We start from the raw sequence: 14,496 nt of genomic DNA, 5'->3' as shown, positions 1-14,496 counted from the left end.
CCCAGCTCCTCAGCCCTTCAGTCCCCCAGCCCCCCAGCTCCTCAGCTCCTCAACTCCCCACCCTCCCAGCTCCTCAGCCCCTCGGTCCCCCAGCCCTTCAGCCTTCCAGTCCCGCAGCCCCGCTTCTGCCTCCTCACTTCTCACTTTCTGTTCGCCACCCTTTGTGCTCACATTTGAGTTAAATCAACTGTCAGTTCAGCTCTTGTTCTTCTTGATCTTTGCAACATTGAAAAGATAGTAGAAAACACGAATACATAATCCTAAAGGCCCTAACAGGCTGGACACTGTGTCTCAGGCTTGTAATCCCAGCACTTTGGAAGGCAAAGGTGGGAGGATTGCTTGAGCCCAGGTGTTGAAGACCAGCCTGGCCAACATGGCAAGACCCTGTTGCTCCCACCCAAAAAAAAAAATGCAAAAATTAGCTGGGTGTTGTGGCTCACGCCTATGGTCTCAGCTATTGGGAGGCGGGGGTGGGAGGATCGCTTGAGCCCAGGAGGTTGAGGCTGCAGTGAGCCATGATGGTGCTACTGCATTCCAGCCTGGGTGACAGCGAAACCCTATTTCAAAAAAAGACGAAAGTTGTACAGTATAGAACAATATGAAGAAGGAAAGAATTAACCAAAATCCAGGGTCTCAGAAACAACTGGGGGGACGTGGTGTTGGTGGCCAACCCTCCTGATGTCCCTGGGTTTTTTCCATACATGCCTGCCGTGTGCTGTCTTGGAACCTGGGCAAGGGCATTTTCCGGTACAGACACCTGGACGGGACTCCATGTCCTTCTCCATGGCGTGCTTTCTCAGAGGGTGCACCCGCCCCAGCAGGGACACTGTGCTGTTTTTTTATTTTTTTTTGAGATGGAGTCTCTGTTACTGGCCTGAAGTGCAGTGGCGCGACCTCAGCTCACTGCAGCCTTCGCCTCCCGGGTTCAAGTGATTTCCCTGCCTCAGCCTCCCGAGTAGCTGGGACTACGGGTGCGAGCCACCACGCCCAGCTAATTTTTGTATTTTTAGTAGAGACAGGGCTTCACCATGTTGGCCAGGATAGTCTTGATCTCTTGACCTTGTGATCCGCCCACCTTGGCCTCCCAAAGTGCTGGGATTTCAGGTGTGAGCCACCACGCCTAGCTTGCTGTGTTATTAACAGCTGCATTGAACACCCCGGCCTGCCAGGTCAGAGTTCATATCCCATTTTGCAGCATTTTGCAGCTGTTAGTGTGGGCTCTGCTGCCCTCCCCTGCTCTCTGAGGCCTCTGCAGGGTCCTCCCAGCCTGCCCCTTTCCCATTTGGCTTCTTGGCGGCCTGTTCTGCCCACTATCTGGACAGTCCTGTCTTTCTTATGGCTTCAGTTACCCCAGACCTGTACCTGGGTATCTTCTCAAGTCACCTCAGCCCAGGGATCGTCAAAGCAGAGCCCGTTTCACCCTTCCCTGCACCAGGTACCGCCTCTTGGGCTTCATGGTCACTGGGCCAGTGCCGTGTCCTTGGGCTCACTCCCACGCCCTGGCCTTTGTGTGGCTGCTCTCCCACCCTGCCTGTCCGTCCCCACCCTGCTCAGATATTGGCTTCTCAGGGGGAATTTTTCTTCATGGTTCTGGAAGTTTCAGGGCTTCCTTGTACTCCTACCTTGCTCTCCCTGTCACAGAAGCCTCCGTCTGGCACACTCGGGGCGCCTCGTTTACTTGTCTGCCAGCAGTCTCCTTGCAGACAGGGATGCTCTTCCTCTGTCTTCTGAGCCCTGTCCCATCCTCTAGTTCCAGGCTCTATTCCTGCACCTCTGCCATCTTTCCTCCTTGGGATCAGTGTGGGTCCTGTTGGGAGGCAGGACTGCCAGTGCCTAAGGACTGGGCTTTGGAATTCAGAAAACCAACCCGAGCCCCATATTTCAGGGCTGTGTACCATGAGTGCCTCTGTGGCCTCAGGTCCTTGCCTGGAAAGAGGGGCAGCCCTCTCCTCCCACAGATGTTGCGGGGCCTCTGCGAGCCTGGCATGGCTTGGGGCAGGAGGTGCAGAAGGAGGAGACAGCTGAGGCCCTGGCCTCAGAGAGCCCAGCGAGGGCAGGAACAGGCCTGTAAGAGAACGTGAGACCCCCATCTATGGCAGGCAGGCCCTTGGCCCCGTCACCCTGATGTGTGGTACTGGCTTTGGACACTTCAGGTGGCTGGCAGAGGGAGGTGGGTGGGATGCAAAGGGAAAACCAGGCCATTCACTGCCATCAGACTCCTGCCCAGGCGCAGGCAGGAGCAGAGGTGCAGAGACCCTGGCCCTTTCCTCATGGACCCCAGGCCACGAGGGGCTGAGTGTGCCTTGCCTGGCCAGGGCTGCTTGCCTGTCAGGAGTATGGGTGGGGCGCAGATTAGGATCCGTGTTGGGGCTGCACGGTGTGCAATGGTGTGGGGCTTGTGTTGCCCACACGGGCCACTGCTGGACTGCCGGCACTGTGTTTGCTGTGGCGTGGCTGAGGCTGCGTGGCATCGCTCCACAGCTGCACCACCAGTAGGCACCCAGTTCCAGCACGTAGGCACCCAGGCCCTTGCCTGGACTGCCGGACTGTGTTTGCTGTGGTGTGGCTGAGGCTGCGTGGCATCCCTCCACAGCTGCACCACCAGTAGGCACCCAGTTCCAGCACGTAGGCACCCAGGCCCTTGCCTGGACTGCTGGCACTGTGTTTGCTGTGGCGTGGCTGAGGCTGCGTGGCATCCCTCCACAGCTGCACCACCAGTAGGCACCCAGTTCCAGCACGTAGGCACCCAGGCCCTTGCCTGCCTGGGGACAGGTCCTGGAGGAGGTGGCCTCATTGGTCTGCAGCTCTGCTGAGGGTCCAGCCACAGCCCAGGAGTGACCCCAATTGAGGTCTTGGCCCCACAGACCAGCACTTGACTCTGTTGGGCACCAAGGACCACCACACAGTGCCCACTACTCAGCCAGCAGTCCTCAGCCACTTTGAGAGGCCAGGGGAAGCTGGCAGGGGAAGGTGTGTGGGCTGCAGGCCTCAGCCCTGGGTGTGGTGGTGTGGGGCTTGGTCCTGTGTGTCCCCCTTCCTGTGAGTGGAGGTGGCCCAAGTGTCTGTCACACAGCAGTGCCTCTCACCCGCCCTCTCCTGAGCAGGGGCTGGCCAGGACGTGGGCCGGAGCTGCATCCTGGTGTCCATCGCAGGCAAGAACGTCATGCTGGACTGTGGGATGCACATGGGCTTCAATGACGATGTGAGTCCCTTGGGCAGGAGGCCCAGAGGTCGGGAGGGCGGGCCGTCCACAGCGGGACCCTGGGCCTTGGAGCTGGGACAGTGGGGCAGTGGGAGCAGGGATGGGTGGGCCCGGCTGATGCGAGTCCCTACATGGGGAGGTCCCCTTGTGCTGCACTGGGCCCCAGCCCCAGGGTCCATAAGAGTGGGCTTAGCTTCCAGCTCAGATTTGTCCATGAGGGTGGGGTGAACCTTGGCCTCTCCAGATGCAGTGAGCAGCTGGGGATCCTGATGCCCCCTGGGGGGTGGGAGTGCCCAGCCTGGCCTTGAGTCTGCACACAGAATCCTGCTTCTTGGGAGCCGCTTCCTGGGGTGTCGGTGCTCCCACATGCTGCCTGCAGACCATGGCCGCGACCTGACGTCCTCATGCCCTTCCCAGCGGCGCTTCCCTGACTTCTCCTACATCACTCAGAACGGCCGCCTCACAGACTTCCTGGACTGCGTGATTATCAGGTGGGCACCCGCCAGGGGCCTTGAGGGCCCCACGTCTGTGCCTGTGGGGCCTGAGCCCCCGTACTGGGCCTCGGCAGCCTTTGGCAAGGGGCCTGCACCATTCTTGATCCTCAGGGGTCTTCGGGGCCCCAGGATCTGCTCCCTGCTTGCCTTGCTGGTCACACACATGGCTTGGTCTCTGCCTGTTCTTCCGGCCCTGCCCTCTGAACCCGGCCCTGCCCTCTGAACCCGGCCCTCCAGGCTTCATCCTCTCCCATGGCTTCACTGTCTCAGGAGCTTTAAACTCCACTGTCTATTGGCGATTCCAGAGGTTCGAATCTGCCCTGACTCCAGCCTTTAGGGTCCAGCATCTTATGACCCACTTGTCTGGGTGGCCTTGCCTGGATGGCCACAGCACTCCTGCTGGTCCCCCTGCCCTGCCTGTCCTCCCCAGCAGCCAGAGGGGCCTGTGAGGCCTGGAGAAGCCCCGTCTCCGGAGGCAGTGTCCCCACCCTCGTGGTTGTGGTTTCTTCTCGGACACGGCAGGGCCTCTAGTGCCTTTTCGGGGCTTGCCAGGCACTGTCCCTGCCCTCGGGTCTGTGCCACCTTTACCTGCAGCTCCACTCAGCCTGTCCCGACCACCTGAAAAGCCAGCGGCTCCCCCACTCACGGTTCCTTAGCGGCTTTGCATTGTTTTGCAGGTGTGTCACCATCACTAATGTTGTGTCCCGTTCGCTTACTGCCTCGCTAGATTTTCAGACTGAAGGTTCGAGGGAGAGAGTTTTGTGTTTGCTCATTCCTAAGACTTGAGTCCTTGGGACGGGGTCTGATGCACAGTAGGCACTCGGCGAACGAAGGGACGAGGACCCGCAAGCCCAGAGCGGGGGTGACGGCCGGGTAGGGTGGGCCCAGCCTGACCCGTGCTTCGTCCCCCAGCCACTTCCACCTGGACCACTGTGGGGCACTCCCCTACTTCAGCGAGATGGTGGGCTACGACGGGCCCATCTACATGACGCACCCGACCCAGGCCATCTGCCCCATCTTGCTGGAGGACTACCGCAAGATCGCCGTGGACAAAAAGGGCGAGGCCAACTTCTTCACCTCCCAGATGATCAAGGACTGCATGAAGAAGGTGGTGGCCGTCCACCTCCACCAGACAGTCCAGGTCAGGCTCCCAGGGCCGCAGACGGCACAGTCACTGCCCACCCCACACCAACCATGCCTTCCGCGTGCTCTGCACAGCCTTGGGAAGGCTGGGGCCTCACTCTTGTGCCCAGCACCATGGGGACACCAGGAGGGGGCACCCGGCGAGCATGCGGGTCCCAGACCAGACTGGGTGCTGGCCCCAAGAGAGCGCATGCAGGGTGGGGGTGTGCCCTGGTCTCTGAATCACCGGGCTCTGTCTGCATAGCATCGAAGAGGCCAGAGTGGGAACTCAGAACACTCAGAGTCACCAGATACTCGCCGGAGCTCCTGGGGTGTCACCGGGAGGGAGGGAGGCAGGGGCTGGAGGGGAGATGGGCCAGCTCTGAAGGGCACCCGGTTCTGGGTGTGGTAGCGTGTGTGTGGGTCGGAGGAAGTGAGGTAGGCAAGTGACAGCTCAGATTGGTGAAATTTCTCCCAAAGAGGATGGATTTTTCTTATTAGAGTCTGTGGGTGTTGGTTTCATATTTTTGAAACCATCACGTTCCTGTATATTTTGGAACGTTTCATCTTTCTGCTTGAACTTCTTGTCAAAATGAAAGGTATTTATCTTCTTTGGTTTGAAATTTTTTTATTATTATTTTTTGAGACGGGGTCTCTGACTCTGTTGCCCAGGCTGGAGTGTGATCTTGGCTTACTGCAGCTTCAGCCTCCCCAGCTCAGGTGATCCTCCCACCTCAGCCTCCCAAAGTACTGGATTACAGGTGTAAGCCACCGCACCTGGCAACTCCCTCACCGTATTTCAACCCAGCAAGACATGATCTCTAATGCCTGGTGACATCACCATGTGCTTAGACTTTTTTTTTTTTTTTTGAGGGGACAGAGTTTCAACCTTGTCACTCAGACTGGAGTGCAGTGGCGGAATCTCTGCTCACTGCAACCTCTGCCTCCCGGGTTCAAGTGGTTCTCCTGCCTCAGCCTCCTGCATAGCTGGGATTACAGGCATCCGCCACCACACCTAGCTAATTTTTTTGTACTTTTAGTAGAGACGGGGTTTTGCCATGTTGGGCAGGCGTGTTTTGAACTCCTGACCTCAGGTGATCCGCGTGCCTTGGCCTCCCAAAATGCTGAGATTACACGCGTGAGCCACTGCGCCCTGCTGCTTAGTTCTATGTATGTTGTTTTCTTTGTTGTGCTTCCTGCATTTTTTCCATCTTTTACTTGGTATAATTTGCTTTTTGCCTGAAGAATATCAGCATGGGTCTGCTGGTGATTCCGTTAATTTTTATTTGCCTGCAAGTGGATTTATTTTACCCTCGTTCTCGAAGGACTTTCTCCTCTAAGGTGTGTAGAATTTTAGCTTGACTCTGCACGTTGCATGCGTCGTCCTTTCTCCTGTCTCAAAGGCCATCTCTGGGCACGAGTGCCTGTAGGGTTATGGCCTTCACCTTGGTTTTTGGTGCTTATGCGCTGATGGACCAATTTTTTTTTTTGAGACAGAGTCTCACTCTGTCTCCCAGGCCGGACTGCAGTGGTGTGATCTCGGCTTACTGCAACTTCTGTTTCCTGAGTTCAAGTGATTATCCTGCCTCAGCCTCTTGAGTTGCTGAGACTACAGGCGAGCACCACCACACTGGGCTAATTTTTGTGGGTTTCACGATATTGACTAGGCTGGTCTCAAACTCCTGACCTTGTGATCTGCCCGCCTCAGCCTCCCAAAGTGCTGGGATTACAGGCGTGAGCCACCGCGCCCGGTCCCAGCACGTGCTCTCGGCCTCTTCAGAGTTTGAGGCCTCTTGGATCTGTGGCTTGAAGCCTTTCACATTTCTTCCAGTGTTGCCTCTGTCTCGTTCTTGCTCCCTCTCCTCTGGGGCCCTGAGTCTGACGTTCCACCTCTGGAAACTTCATCATCCGTTTGTCTTTCCTGTTTCCTGATGGATATTCCCTCCAGTGTCTTTCAGTTCATGAATTCTGTGTTCTGGTTATGTGTCATAGGCATTAAATTCATCCATTGAATTCCTAAATTGGGTTGTTACAATTCCTGGTTTTAGAATTTCCACTTTTTTAGACTGAGTTGCTCTTGTTGCCCAGGCTGGAGTGCAGTGGCACAATCTCAGCTCACTGCAACCTCCACTTCCCAGGTTCAAGTGATTCTCCTGCCTCAGTCTCCTGAGCAGCTGGGATTTTAGGTGCACCCCTCCATGCCCAGCTCATTTTTGTATTTTTAGTAGAGATGGAGTTTCACCATGTTGGCCAGGCTGGTCTCGAAATCCTGACCTCGAGATCTGCCTGCCTTGGCTTCCCAAAGTACTGGGATTACAGGCGTGAGCCACCGCACCCAGCTGCCAGCATTCTTCATCTCCAGTGCATTCGGAGTCCACGCTGGAAACTCTGCCATTAGCGCCCTTCAGTCTTCTGTCTGTTTCCCGTTCGTGGTCTTTGCTGCCTGTTCCTCATGAACTGGGTGCCATGTGAGAAACAGGGAATGAAAGGCTCAGTGCGGTGCCCTCACTTCCCACCCCTGCCACCCCCGCCCCTCTGCTCTGATGGCGGAGCCTGAGCGCAGCCCCGTCCTCCACAGGTGGATGACGAGCTGGAGATCAAGGCCTACTATGCAGGCCACGTGCTGGGGGCAGCCATGTTCCAGATTAAAGTGGGCTCAGAGTCTGTGGTCTACACGGTCAGTGGAAGGGGCCGGAGGCTCGGGAGGGGCTACCGGGGTGGGAGGCACCCTCGCCATGGCGGCCTTGTTCATTCACCAGGGTGATTACAACATGACCCCAGACCGACACTTGGGGTAAGTCTGCCGAGGCGTCTTTTGTCCTGTAGGCCCCCTTGGAGCTCGTGACCCTTGTAGCTGTGGGGATGCCAGCCCTTGAGTGGACAGCCCAGCAGTGTCTCCCAGGTCTGGTGTGGCCCGGAGAGCCCCTTCCTTCTGGGCTCAGTTTCGCGAAGGCACAGGGTCCAGGCAGAGACCTCTGTGCCTCCTCTCTTCCCAAGTGTGCTGTCCACAGCATTTTACCAGCTGGGTCTTTCCAGCCAGAGTGGCCTAGGAAGGCAGCTGGGGTGGGACTGGGGTCCAGCTTGTCACACCCAGTCCTGCAGCTGTGGGGACAGTCTGCCACGGCTCACCCCGACCCGTGTTCCAGAGCTGCGTGGATTGACAAGTGCCGCCCCAACCTGCTCATCACAGAGTCCACGTACGCCACGACCATCCGCGACTCCAAGCGCTGCCGGGAGCGAGACTTCCTGAAGAAAGTCCACGAGACTGTGGAGCGTGGTGGGAAGGTAGCTGCAGCAGGGCTGGGGACACAGGCCCTCAGTCATGCCGGGCAGGTCTTTCTGGCAGGCTTGGCTGTCCTTGGCATAGGTCAGCGTCTCAGAGTGTGGGGTGCTGCATTTTCAGGTAGGGAGAGAGAAAAGTTTGCTCAGCATTGAGGAGAAAAGCTCAGAGACCCTTTCCTAGGGAGCTCCTTTGCCCCTCCTACCTCAGATCCTGATGAAGCCTTGGCCAGGGCCCCCATGCCGCTCTCTTCTGTCTCCAGAGAGTCGCTGGGATGGGACTGGGAGCAGATATGAGAGGCTAAGGTCCACACGGGGCCGCAGCTCTTGGGTGCCTGGCCGTGCCCTCACTGGACACTGCCTGCTGTGCCGAGGGGCCACGCAGCCAGGGCTCCTGCTTGGGCCAAGCGTAATATGTCCCCCAGGTGCTGATCCCCGTGTTCGCGCTGGGCCGCGCCCAGGAGCTCTGCATCCTCCTGGAGACCTTCTGGTAGGTGCTACCAGGATGGCTCTTTCAGGAGCCCTGCCCCGGGCTGGAAGCTGCGGCCATGCGTTGGCCCAGCGTGCACACAGTCCGGTGGCACAACCGCTGGGTGTGGTGGGCAGCCCTGCCCAGGGTGCCGCTCGCTGCTGTCCTCAGGGGGAGGCCCGTGACGTTCCATCGGTGCCACTGTTTGTGGCTCTTGGTGGGGTTCCTGGTCCTCCACCATGCTCAGCTGCCACAGGGCTTAATGGGAGATAGGGTGCAGACACTGGCCTCCTGTGGTCATGATGGGAGACGGGGCTCAACCCGGCCTGTGCATGGGTCGTGCAGATGAGATTGTGGGGGTGACCCAGCTGAGTCCTGCCCTGCAGTGTCCTCCCGTGGCCACTGTGCTGACCAGGACGGTGGTCCCCAGGGAGCGCATGAACCTGAAGGTGCCCATCTACTTCTCCACGGGCCTGACTGAGAAGGCCAACCACTACTACAAGCTGTTCATCCCCTGGACCAACCAGAAGATCCGCAAGACTTTTGTTCAGAGGAACATGTTCGAGTTCAAACATATCAAGGCCTTTGACCGGGCTTTTGCTGACAACCCAGGGCCAATGGTGAGGACTGTGGTGGGGCTGGCCAGTGTGTCCACGTCAGTTGGCCTTTCTACAGGTCCCTGCCCATGGGTCTCTGGGCTGGGCCTGCAGCAGGGGTGGGGGGCATCTCCTGCCCTGAGTCGACCCCCTCCCGCCCCTGCCCTCTGTCTCTCGTAGGTTGTGTTTGCCACGCCAGGAATGCTGCACGCCGGGCAGTCCCTGCAGATCTTCCGGAAATGGGCGGGAAATGAGAAGAACATGGTGAGGGCCGTGGTGAGGTGCAGGAACCTGGAGGCTAGCGGGTTGTCCTGACACACTCTGCCTGAGCTCTTGCTGGCCGAGGGACACTGGGGCCTTTCAGTCTCCCTGTGACGCAGCCCGTCCACCTTAGGCAGAAGAGCCCCAGCCCAGCCCTGGACAGCCTTGTGCCAAAACCTGAGCCCTTTGGAGTCTGCAGCTAGGCTTGGGAGGGTACCACTGGCAGGTGGAAACAGCTTCCAGGGTTCAAGTTGGGGCATCCCAGGGAAGGCCCTGAGGTGCCAAGGCTGGGGTCCTGTGGCTGTGAGCTCTGTGCCCGCCCCCAGGTCATCATGCCCGGCTACTGCGTGCAGGGCACCGTGGGCCACAAGATCCTCAGTGGACAGCGGAAGCTGGAGATGGAAGGGCGGCAGGTGGTGAGTCCCGATCCCCTGCGGGCTGGCAGAGTCGAGGGGCACGTCCTGGTGATAACCACTGTCCATGCCCTGCGGCCTGCAGCTGGAGGTCAAGATGCAGGTGGAGTACATGTCGTTCAGTGCCCATGCGGACGCCAAGGGCATCATGCAGCTGGTGGGCCAGGCAGAGCCGGAAAGTGTGCTGCTGGTGCACGGCGAGGCCAAGAAGATGGAGTTCCTGAAGCAGAAGATCGAGCAGGAGCTCCGTAGGCAGCTGGGCGGGCGGCTTGGGGCCCACCTCGGGTCAGCGTGGGCGGCCTGCACTGAGACTGTCTCTTCCCCGGGGTCCAGGGGTCAGCTGCTACATGCCGGCCAACGGCGAGACGGTGACGCTGCCCACGAGCCTCAGCATCCCTGTAGGCATCTCGCTGGGGCTGCTGAAGCAGGAGATGGCGCAGGGTACGCGGGCAGGGCCGGGCCGGGTGCTTGGGCCGGGTGGCTGGGAGCTGCCCTCACGTTGATGGCCCCTGCTGCCTCCACAGGGTTGCTCCCTGAGGCCAAGAAGCCACGGCTCCTGCACGGCACCCTGATCATGAAGGACAGCGTGAGTGGCAGGGTGGCCTCTGGAGGGGGGAGGGCCACTGCTGCGCTCTCTGACCTGCCCCTGCCCCACAGAATTTCCGGCTGGTGTCCTCAGAGCAAGCCCTCAAAGAGCTGGGCCTAGCCGAGCACCAGCTGCGCTTCACCTGCCGCGTGCACCTGCATGACACGCGAAAGGAGCAGGAGACTGCATTGCGTGTCTACAGCCACCTCAAGAGGTCGGCGCCCGGCCCTGCCCCTCCACCCCTCGGGCCCTGGGGGCAAGGCAGGGTCTCATGGAGCCTCCCCACAGCATCCTGAAGGACCACTGTGTGCAGCACCTCCCGGACGGCTCGGTGACTGTGGAGTCCATCCTTATCCAGGCTGCCGCCCCCTCTGAGGACCCAGGCACCAAGGTGCTGCTGGTCTCTTGGACCTACCAGGTAAGGGGCGGCCCCTACCCCACCGAGGTCAGCTCAGGTGTCACCATCCCCTCCCTGTCCCGTGCTGCCCATGGTGCTCTTGCCTCTGCTCTAGGACGAGGAGCTGGGGAGCTTCCTCACGTCTCTGCTGAAGAAGGGCCTCCCCCAGGCTCTCAGCTGAGGCCAGCCACCCACCCACCTACCTCTGCCCTCACCTAGCTGGAGAGACCTGGGCTTGCACTTCAGGACTGTGGGTGCACTGGGTGAACACACCCTGCGGATCCAGTCCCTGGGGGTCATGTGCCCGCCCGAGTGGCTGTTTGCAGCTGAAGAAATAAACTGACCTCCAGGCTGCTTTGCCTTTATTCCTGCTCCTGGCCCCCAAAACGATGGTTAGGGCAGGGGGTCCCAGACAGCAGTTTCCAGTAAAGGCATAACAAAAGATCACTTGGTGCCGACTACGTCCTGCACTGCACCCTGCCCCGCCCGGGACAGAGATGGGCATCCAGGGTGGTGGGACTGAGGCAGACGGGGCTAATTTGGAGGTCAGGCAGCAGTGCTGGGGGCCCCAGGTGGCCGCAACTGCCCTGGCTTTACAAGCACAGGGCTGCTGGGCCTGGGGTGGCCTGATTTTGGCTGAGCGTCCAGGGTCATTCGTGGCTCCCAAACTGTGGCCCCTGCAGGGTGCAGGAAGCAGCATCTGTGGACACACCAGACACTGCATCAGTCTGGGGCAAGGTTGGCCCAGAGCCCTCCCTGCCACTGACTCCCAGGGCCAGGGCAAGACGGGCTGGACTGAGGGGCTGCAACCGTGGGGGAACACCTGCACTCCTGCAGTCACTGGCTCCCGGCCTCCCCACCCCACACCTTGACTTTCTGGTTGGGCAATGGCCAGATTCCTCCGTGGCCGGGTGGCAGGAAGGCTGTGCCTTCCCCCATGAGGACTGGGCCTCAGCAGTCAGTGGGCATACAGCAGAACCCTTCTTCGGCCCGCTGCTCTTACCAAGGCTCCCATACAGCACTGACTTCAGGAATAAGCCGTGGGCTGGGGCCAGGCGTGTCTGGTGCTTGCCCAGGGGGTCTTGGCTCTCCAAAATTGTCTTCACCTGCGCAGGTGCCAAAGCCCCCAGCCCCACGGCCACCAGCACAGCTGTCATCCTCCGTACCTGTGACCCAGAGCCGAGACTGCACAGGGGCCTGCCCACCCTCAGCCCCGCCCCCCCAGGGAGGGCCCCAGAACAGAGCCCACCTGTCTATACAGGAAGGACTGGCTCTCAAACTCGAGGCTCCAGAACTGCAGCTTCCTGGAAAACAAGTGCCTGTAGGTAGCCCACCAGACTCAGGGAGTGACAGGGCGGGGCCTCGGACAAGCCTGGTTCCCACTAGCTCGTCCCCCAGGGGCCCTGGCTGACCCCATCCCCAGTGAGGCAGACAAGCAATGCCCAGGCATGGAGGTGGCAGGACTCCGAAGGCTGGGCAGGTAGCCTGGCCGTCCCTGAGGAGCGTGGCCAGAGGCCCAAGCCCTATACCTGCTGCTCTGCATGGGAGTCTGGGGCTAGCAGAAGTTCTTCCTTCTCTCAGGGCTCACCCAACAGGGGAGGTTCTGTTGTCAGAAGCTGCCACCTTGTGAGTGGCTCTCCGGACAGTACTGGGGGCAGCAGAAATCAGCCACTGCCAGGTTGGGCCAGAATCACTGGCCCCAGTGAAACCTTTCTGGTAGCTGCCAAGATTCTTTCATTAGGCAGGGCAGGGGTTTTTCACAGAAAGGCAGCCTTCCCTGTGCTCTGCTCCTCAGCCTGAGGGGAGGGCATAGCTGCAGGCAGGGGGGCATCCTGGCCACCCGACTGCCCCACATCCTCCAGCTGACGAGGCCCTGAGGATGCCCGGCTGTCCCTGTCCCGCCTGGCCTTGCCTTTGCTGAGGGAGGTGCTGGAGCTAAAGTGAGCGTTGCCAGTCTGAGGGCAGGGCCACAGGCTATGGGCCTTCCTCACCTGCTCTCCTGGGGGGTGACCAAGGGGCTGGCCAGGCCTGGGGACACGGAGACACGGCGCAGTGTCCGCACGGGGCTTGGTACCGGGCTGCCGGCCGACTGGAAGGCGCTGAAGTCGTGTGTGCCGAGGAGGTGCTGGGCCGCTTCCTGCATGGCGGCCACGTCTAGGCGGCTTCAGGGATCAGGGGAACCGTCAGGAAGGGGGGCCGGCCTGCCCCCTCCCTGCCCGCTGTCAGGGCCACACTCACTCTGCCCGGAGAGCCCAGCATAGGTTGCGTTCAAACACGGGCAGCTCGTCAGACCGGTGACAGCCGGTGACCAGGCGGTACAGGTAGGTCCGGGACGTGGCTGCGTGGCGAGCGTGGAAGTCGCTGGGCACTCGGAAGGCCCGCAGGACCCTGGGGCAGCAGGTCGGGCTCACCGGGGGAACGACTCCTCGGGCTGCCCAGACCTCCAACCTCGCCCGCGACACGCGGAGTCGGGACGGCAGAGCCCCGGGGCTGCTCAGTTCGCGGGCTCACCTGATGGCCGGGTGCCGCAGGTGGGTGTTGAGGGCCTCGGTCAGGACCTCGGGCGGGAAGGGCGGCCGGCCCGGGCGGCGCTGGACGTCCAGGTGCGCCGCGTTGCTCAGGGCGTGCACCCCGGCGTCTGTGCGGCTGGAGATGGTGAACCTGACCGGCTCCACGGAGTTGAGCCGCTCGGCGGCCTCCTGCAGGACCGAGCCGCGGGGCGGGCGGGTGGGCCGGGCCGGACTCCCGGGACGCGCGGGCGGGGCCTCCCCCCTGCCGTTCACCGGGCGTCCCGGGACCCGCCGAGCTCACCTCCAGGTAGTTCTGGACCCCGACGGCCCGCTGGGCGCCCCTGACGGCCGCCACCCCGCTGCGGGAAGAGGCGGGCGGAGGTTACTGGGGCCGCCCTCCGAGGCCAAAGCCGCTTCCTCCCCCGAACGTTTGGAGCTCGCTTCCGGAGACCTCCGCCTGCCCGCCCGCGCCCTCCTTCCCGCCTCCACCCGGGCCCACGTAGTGGTCCCCGCCGCGCCTGGGACACCTACTTAAAGTCGGTGCCCACGTACTGGAAGTACACCAGGTAGCGCGCGCGCACCGAGCCCGCGGCCGGCGCCGAACCCATGGCCGAGCCCGGCCCGCGGCGCGGGAGGTGGTCTGCAGCGCGCGCACGCGGCGTGGTCGCGCTCTTGCGCATGCGCGGTCGCCCCGCACCCCGGCAGCGCGCCACGGCGGCCTGGGGCGGGGAGCGGAGGCGGGGCCGGGCTTAGGGAGCGGTTGCAAAGTGCCTGCCCGCCGCCAAGCGCAGGGCCTTTACCGCCACCGCGGCGCCCCGGGAGGCGCGCTCGCAACCGCGCGGCGACCCCGCGCTCCCGGGGGCGTGCGTTCGTTCGCTCGCTCATGCACTCGCCGCCGCCCACACTCCCCGAGCGCGCTCTTTGCCGCGTTGCGGCCACGTCCTCCCAGACGTGGTTTTTGCAAACGCCCTGAGTTGCGCAACGGCCAGGATGGCTGGAGCGGGCGGGGTCCGCGCCCTCCCCGCGCCCCACGGCCCGGCCGACCCTCCCCGAAGTCGACCGCTGCGGTCCCCGCCTCACTTGCGGACCCGGGTGGTCTGTGGACGCTGCTAGGGGCGTTTGGCGACGCTGCCCGGCGGTGACGTCGGGCGGCGCGCGCGGGCGGCG

The 14,496-nt window shown here is 61.4% G+C and overlaps 2 protein-coding genes across 6 annotated transcripts in view; one reads left to right on the top strand and one right to left on the bottom strand.

The window, feature by feature from the left end:
- The window catches only part of INTS11 (integrator complex subunit 11), a 12,750-nt gene extending 1,487 nt beyond the window's left edge, over nt 1–11,263 (top strand). Inside the window, exons 2-17 of one of the 3 annotated variants that reach the window (XM_017542559.2) lie at nt 3,105–3,202; nt 3,620–3,693; nt 4,609–4,837; nt 7,397–7,495; nt 7,578–7,612; nt 7,965–8,103; nt 8,523–8,587; nt 8,997–9,186; nt 9,343–9,426; nt 9,750–9,839; nt 9,922–10,084; nt 10,170–10,277; nt 10,361–10,422; nt 10,494–10,636; nt 10,711–10,840; nt 10,935–11,263. In XM_017542559.2, coding sequence (XP_017398048.1) covers nt 3,105–3,202; nt 3,620–3,693; nt 4,609–4,837; nt 7,397–7,495; nt 7,578–7,612; nt 7,965–8,103; nt 8,523–8,587; nt 8,997–9,186; nt 9,343–9,426; nt 9,750–9,839; nt 9,922–10,084; nt 10,170–10,277; nt 10,361–10,422; nt 10,494–10,636; nt 10,711–10,840; nt 10,935–11,000 — 1,775 coding nt within the window. In that variant the 3' untranslated portion in view covers nt 11,001–11,263. The remainder of the gene's footprint in view (nt 1–3,104; nt 3,203–3,619; nt 3,694–4,608; nt 4,838–7,396; nt 7,496–7,577; nt 7,613–7,964; nt 8,104–8,522; nt 8,588–8,996; nt 9,187–9,342; nt 9,427–9,749; nt 9,840–9,921; nt 10,085–10,169; nt 10,278–10,360; nt 10,423–10,493; nt 10,637–10,710; nt 10,841–10,934) is intronic. The other 2 variants (XM_037743479.1, XM_037743480.1) reach the window with 2 other exon arrangements.
- PUSL1 (pseudouridine synthase like 1) lies at nt 9,108–14,013 on the bottom strand. Of its 3 annotated transcripts, XM_017542562.2 has the most exons (8): nt 13,861–14,011; nt 13,631–13,688; nt 13,331–13,518; nt 13,058–13,207; nt 12,811–12,981; nt 12,069–12,123; nt 11,823–11,985; nt 11,210–11,519 (listed from the first exon to the last, which is right to left on the bottom strand). In XM_017542562.2, the coding sequence occupies exons 1-8, from the start codon at nt 14,007–14,009 to the stop codon at nt 11,470–11,472; spliced, it is 984 nt and encodes a 327-aa protein (XP_017398051.1). In that variant the 5' UTR covers nt 14,010–14,011; the 3' UTR covers nt 11,210–11,469. The 3 variants fall into 3 exon arrangements, with proteins under 3 accessions (XP_017398050.1, XP_017398051.1, XP_037599409.1); XM_017542561.2 differs by lacking the exon at nt 11,823–11,985 and having other exon boundaries at nt 9,108–11,519; XM_037743481.1 differs by lacking the exons at nt 11,823–11,985; nt 12,069–12,123 and having other exon boundaries at nt 11,239–11,519; nt 13,861–14,013.
- Nucleotides 14,014–14,496: the final 483 nt, after the last annotated feature.

The sequence above is a fragment of the Cebus imitator genome, unplaced genomic scaffold (genome assembly GCF_001604975.1).
Source record: "Cebus imitator isolate Cc_AM_T3 unplaced genomic scaffold, Cebus_imitator-1.0 Scaffold145, whole genome shotgun sequence".
Taxonomy (NCBI): domain Eukaryota; kingdom Metazoa; phylum Chordata; class Mammalia; order Primates; family Cebidae; genus Cebus; species Cebus imitator.
Note: the sequence above shows the minus strand (reverse complement) of the source record. Positions and strands in the feature narration are given on the sequence as shown.

Bases quoted from the DNA above. Each gene is read 5' to 3' on its own strand.
- PUSL1 (XM_017542561.2), bottom strand. From the start codon at position 14,009: ATGCGCAAGAGCGCGACCACGCCGCGTGCGCGCGCTGCAGACCACCTC. The intron at 13,689-13,860 runs GTAGGTGTCCCA...CTCTTCCCGCAG, and splicing joins TACGTGGGCACCGACTTTAA to CGGGGTGGCGGCCGTCAGGG. The intron at 11,520-12,068 runs GTGGGCTCTGTT...GTGTGTCCACAG, and splicing joins AGTCCTTCCTGTATAGACAG to ATGCTGCTTCCTGCACCCTG.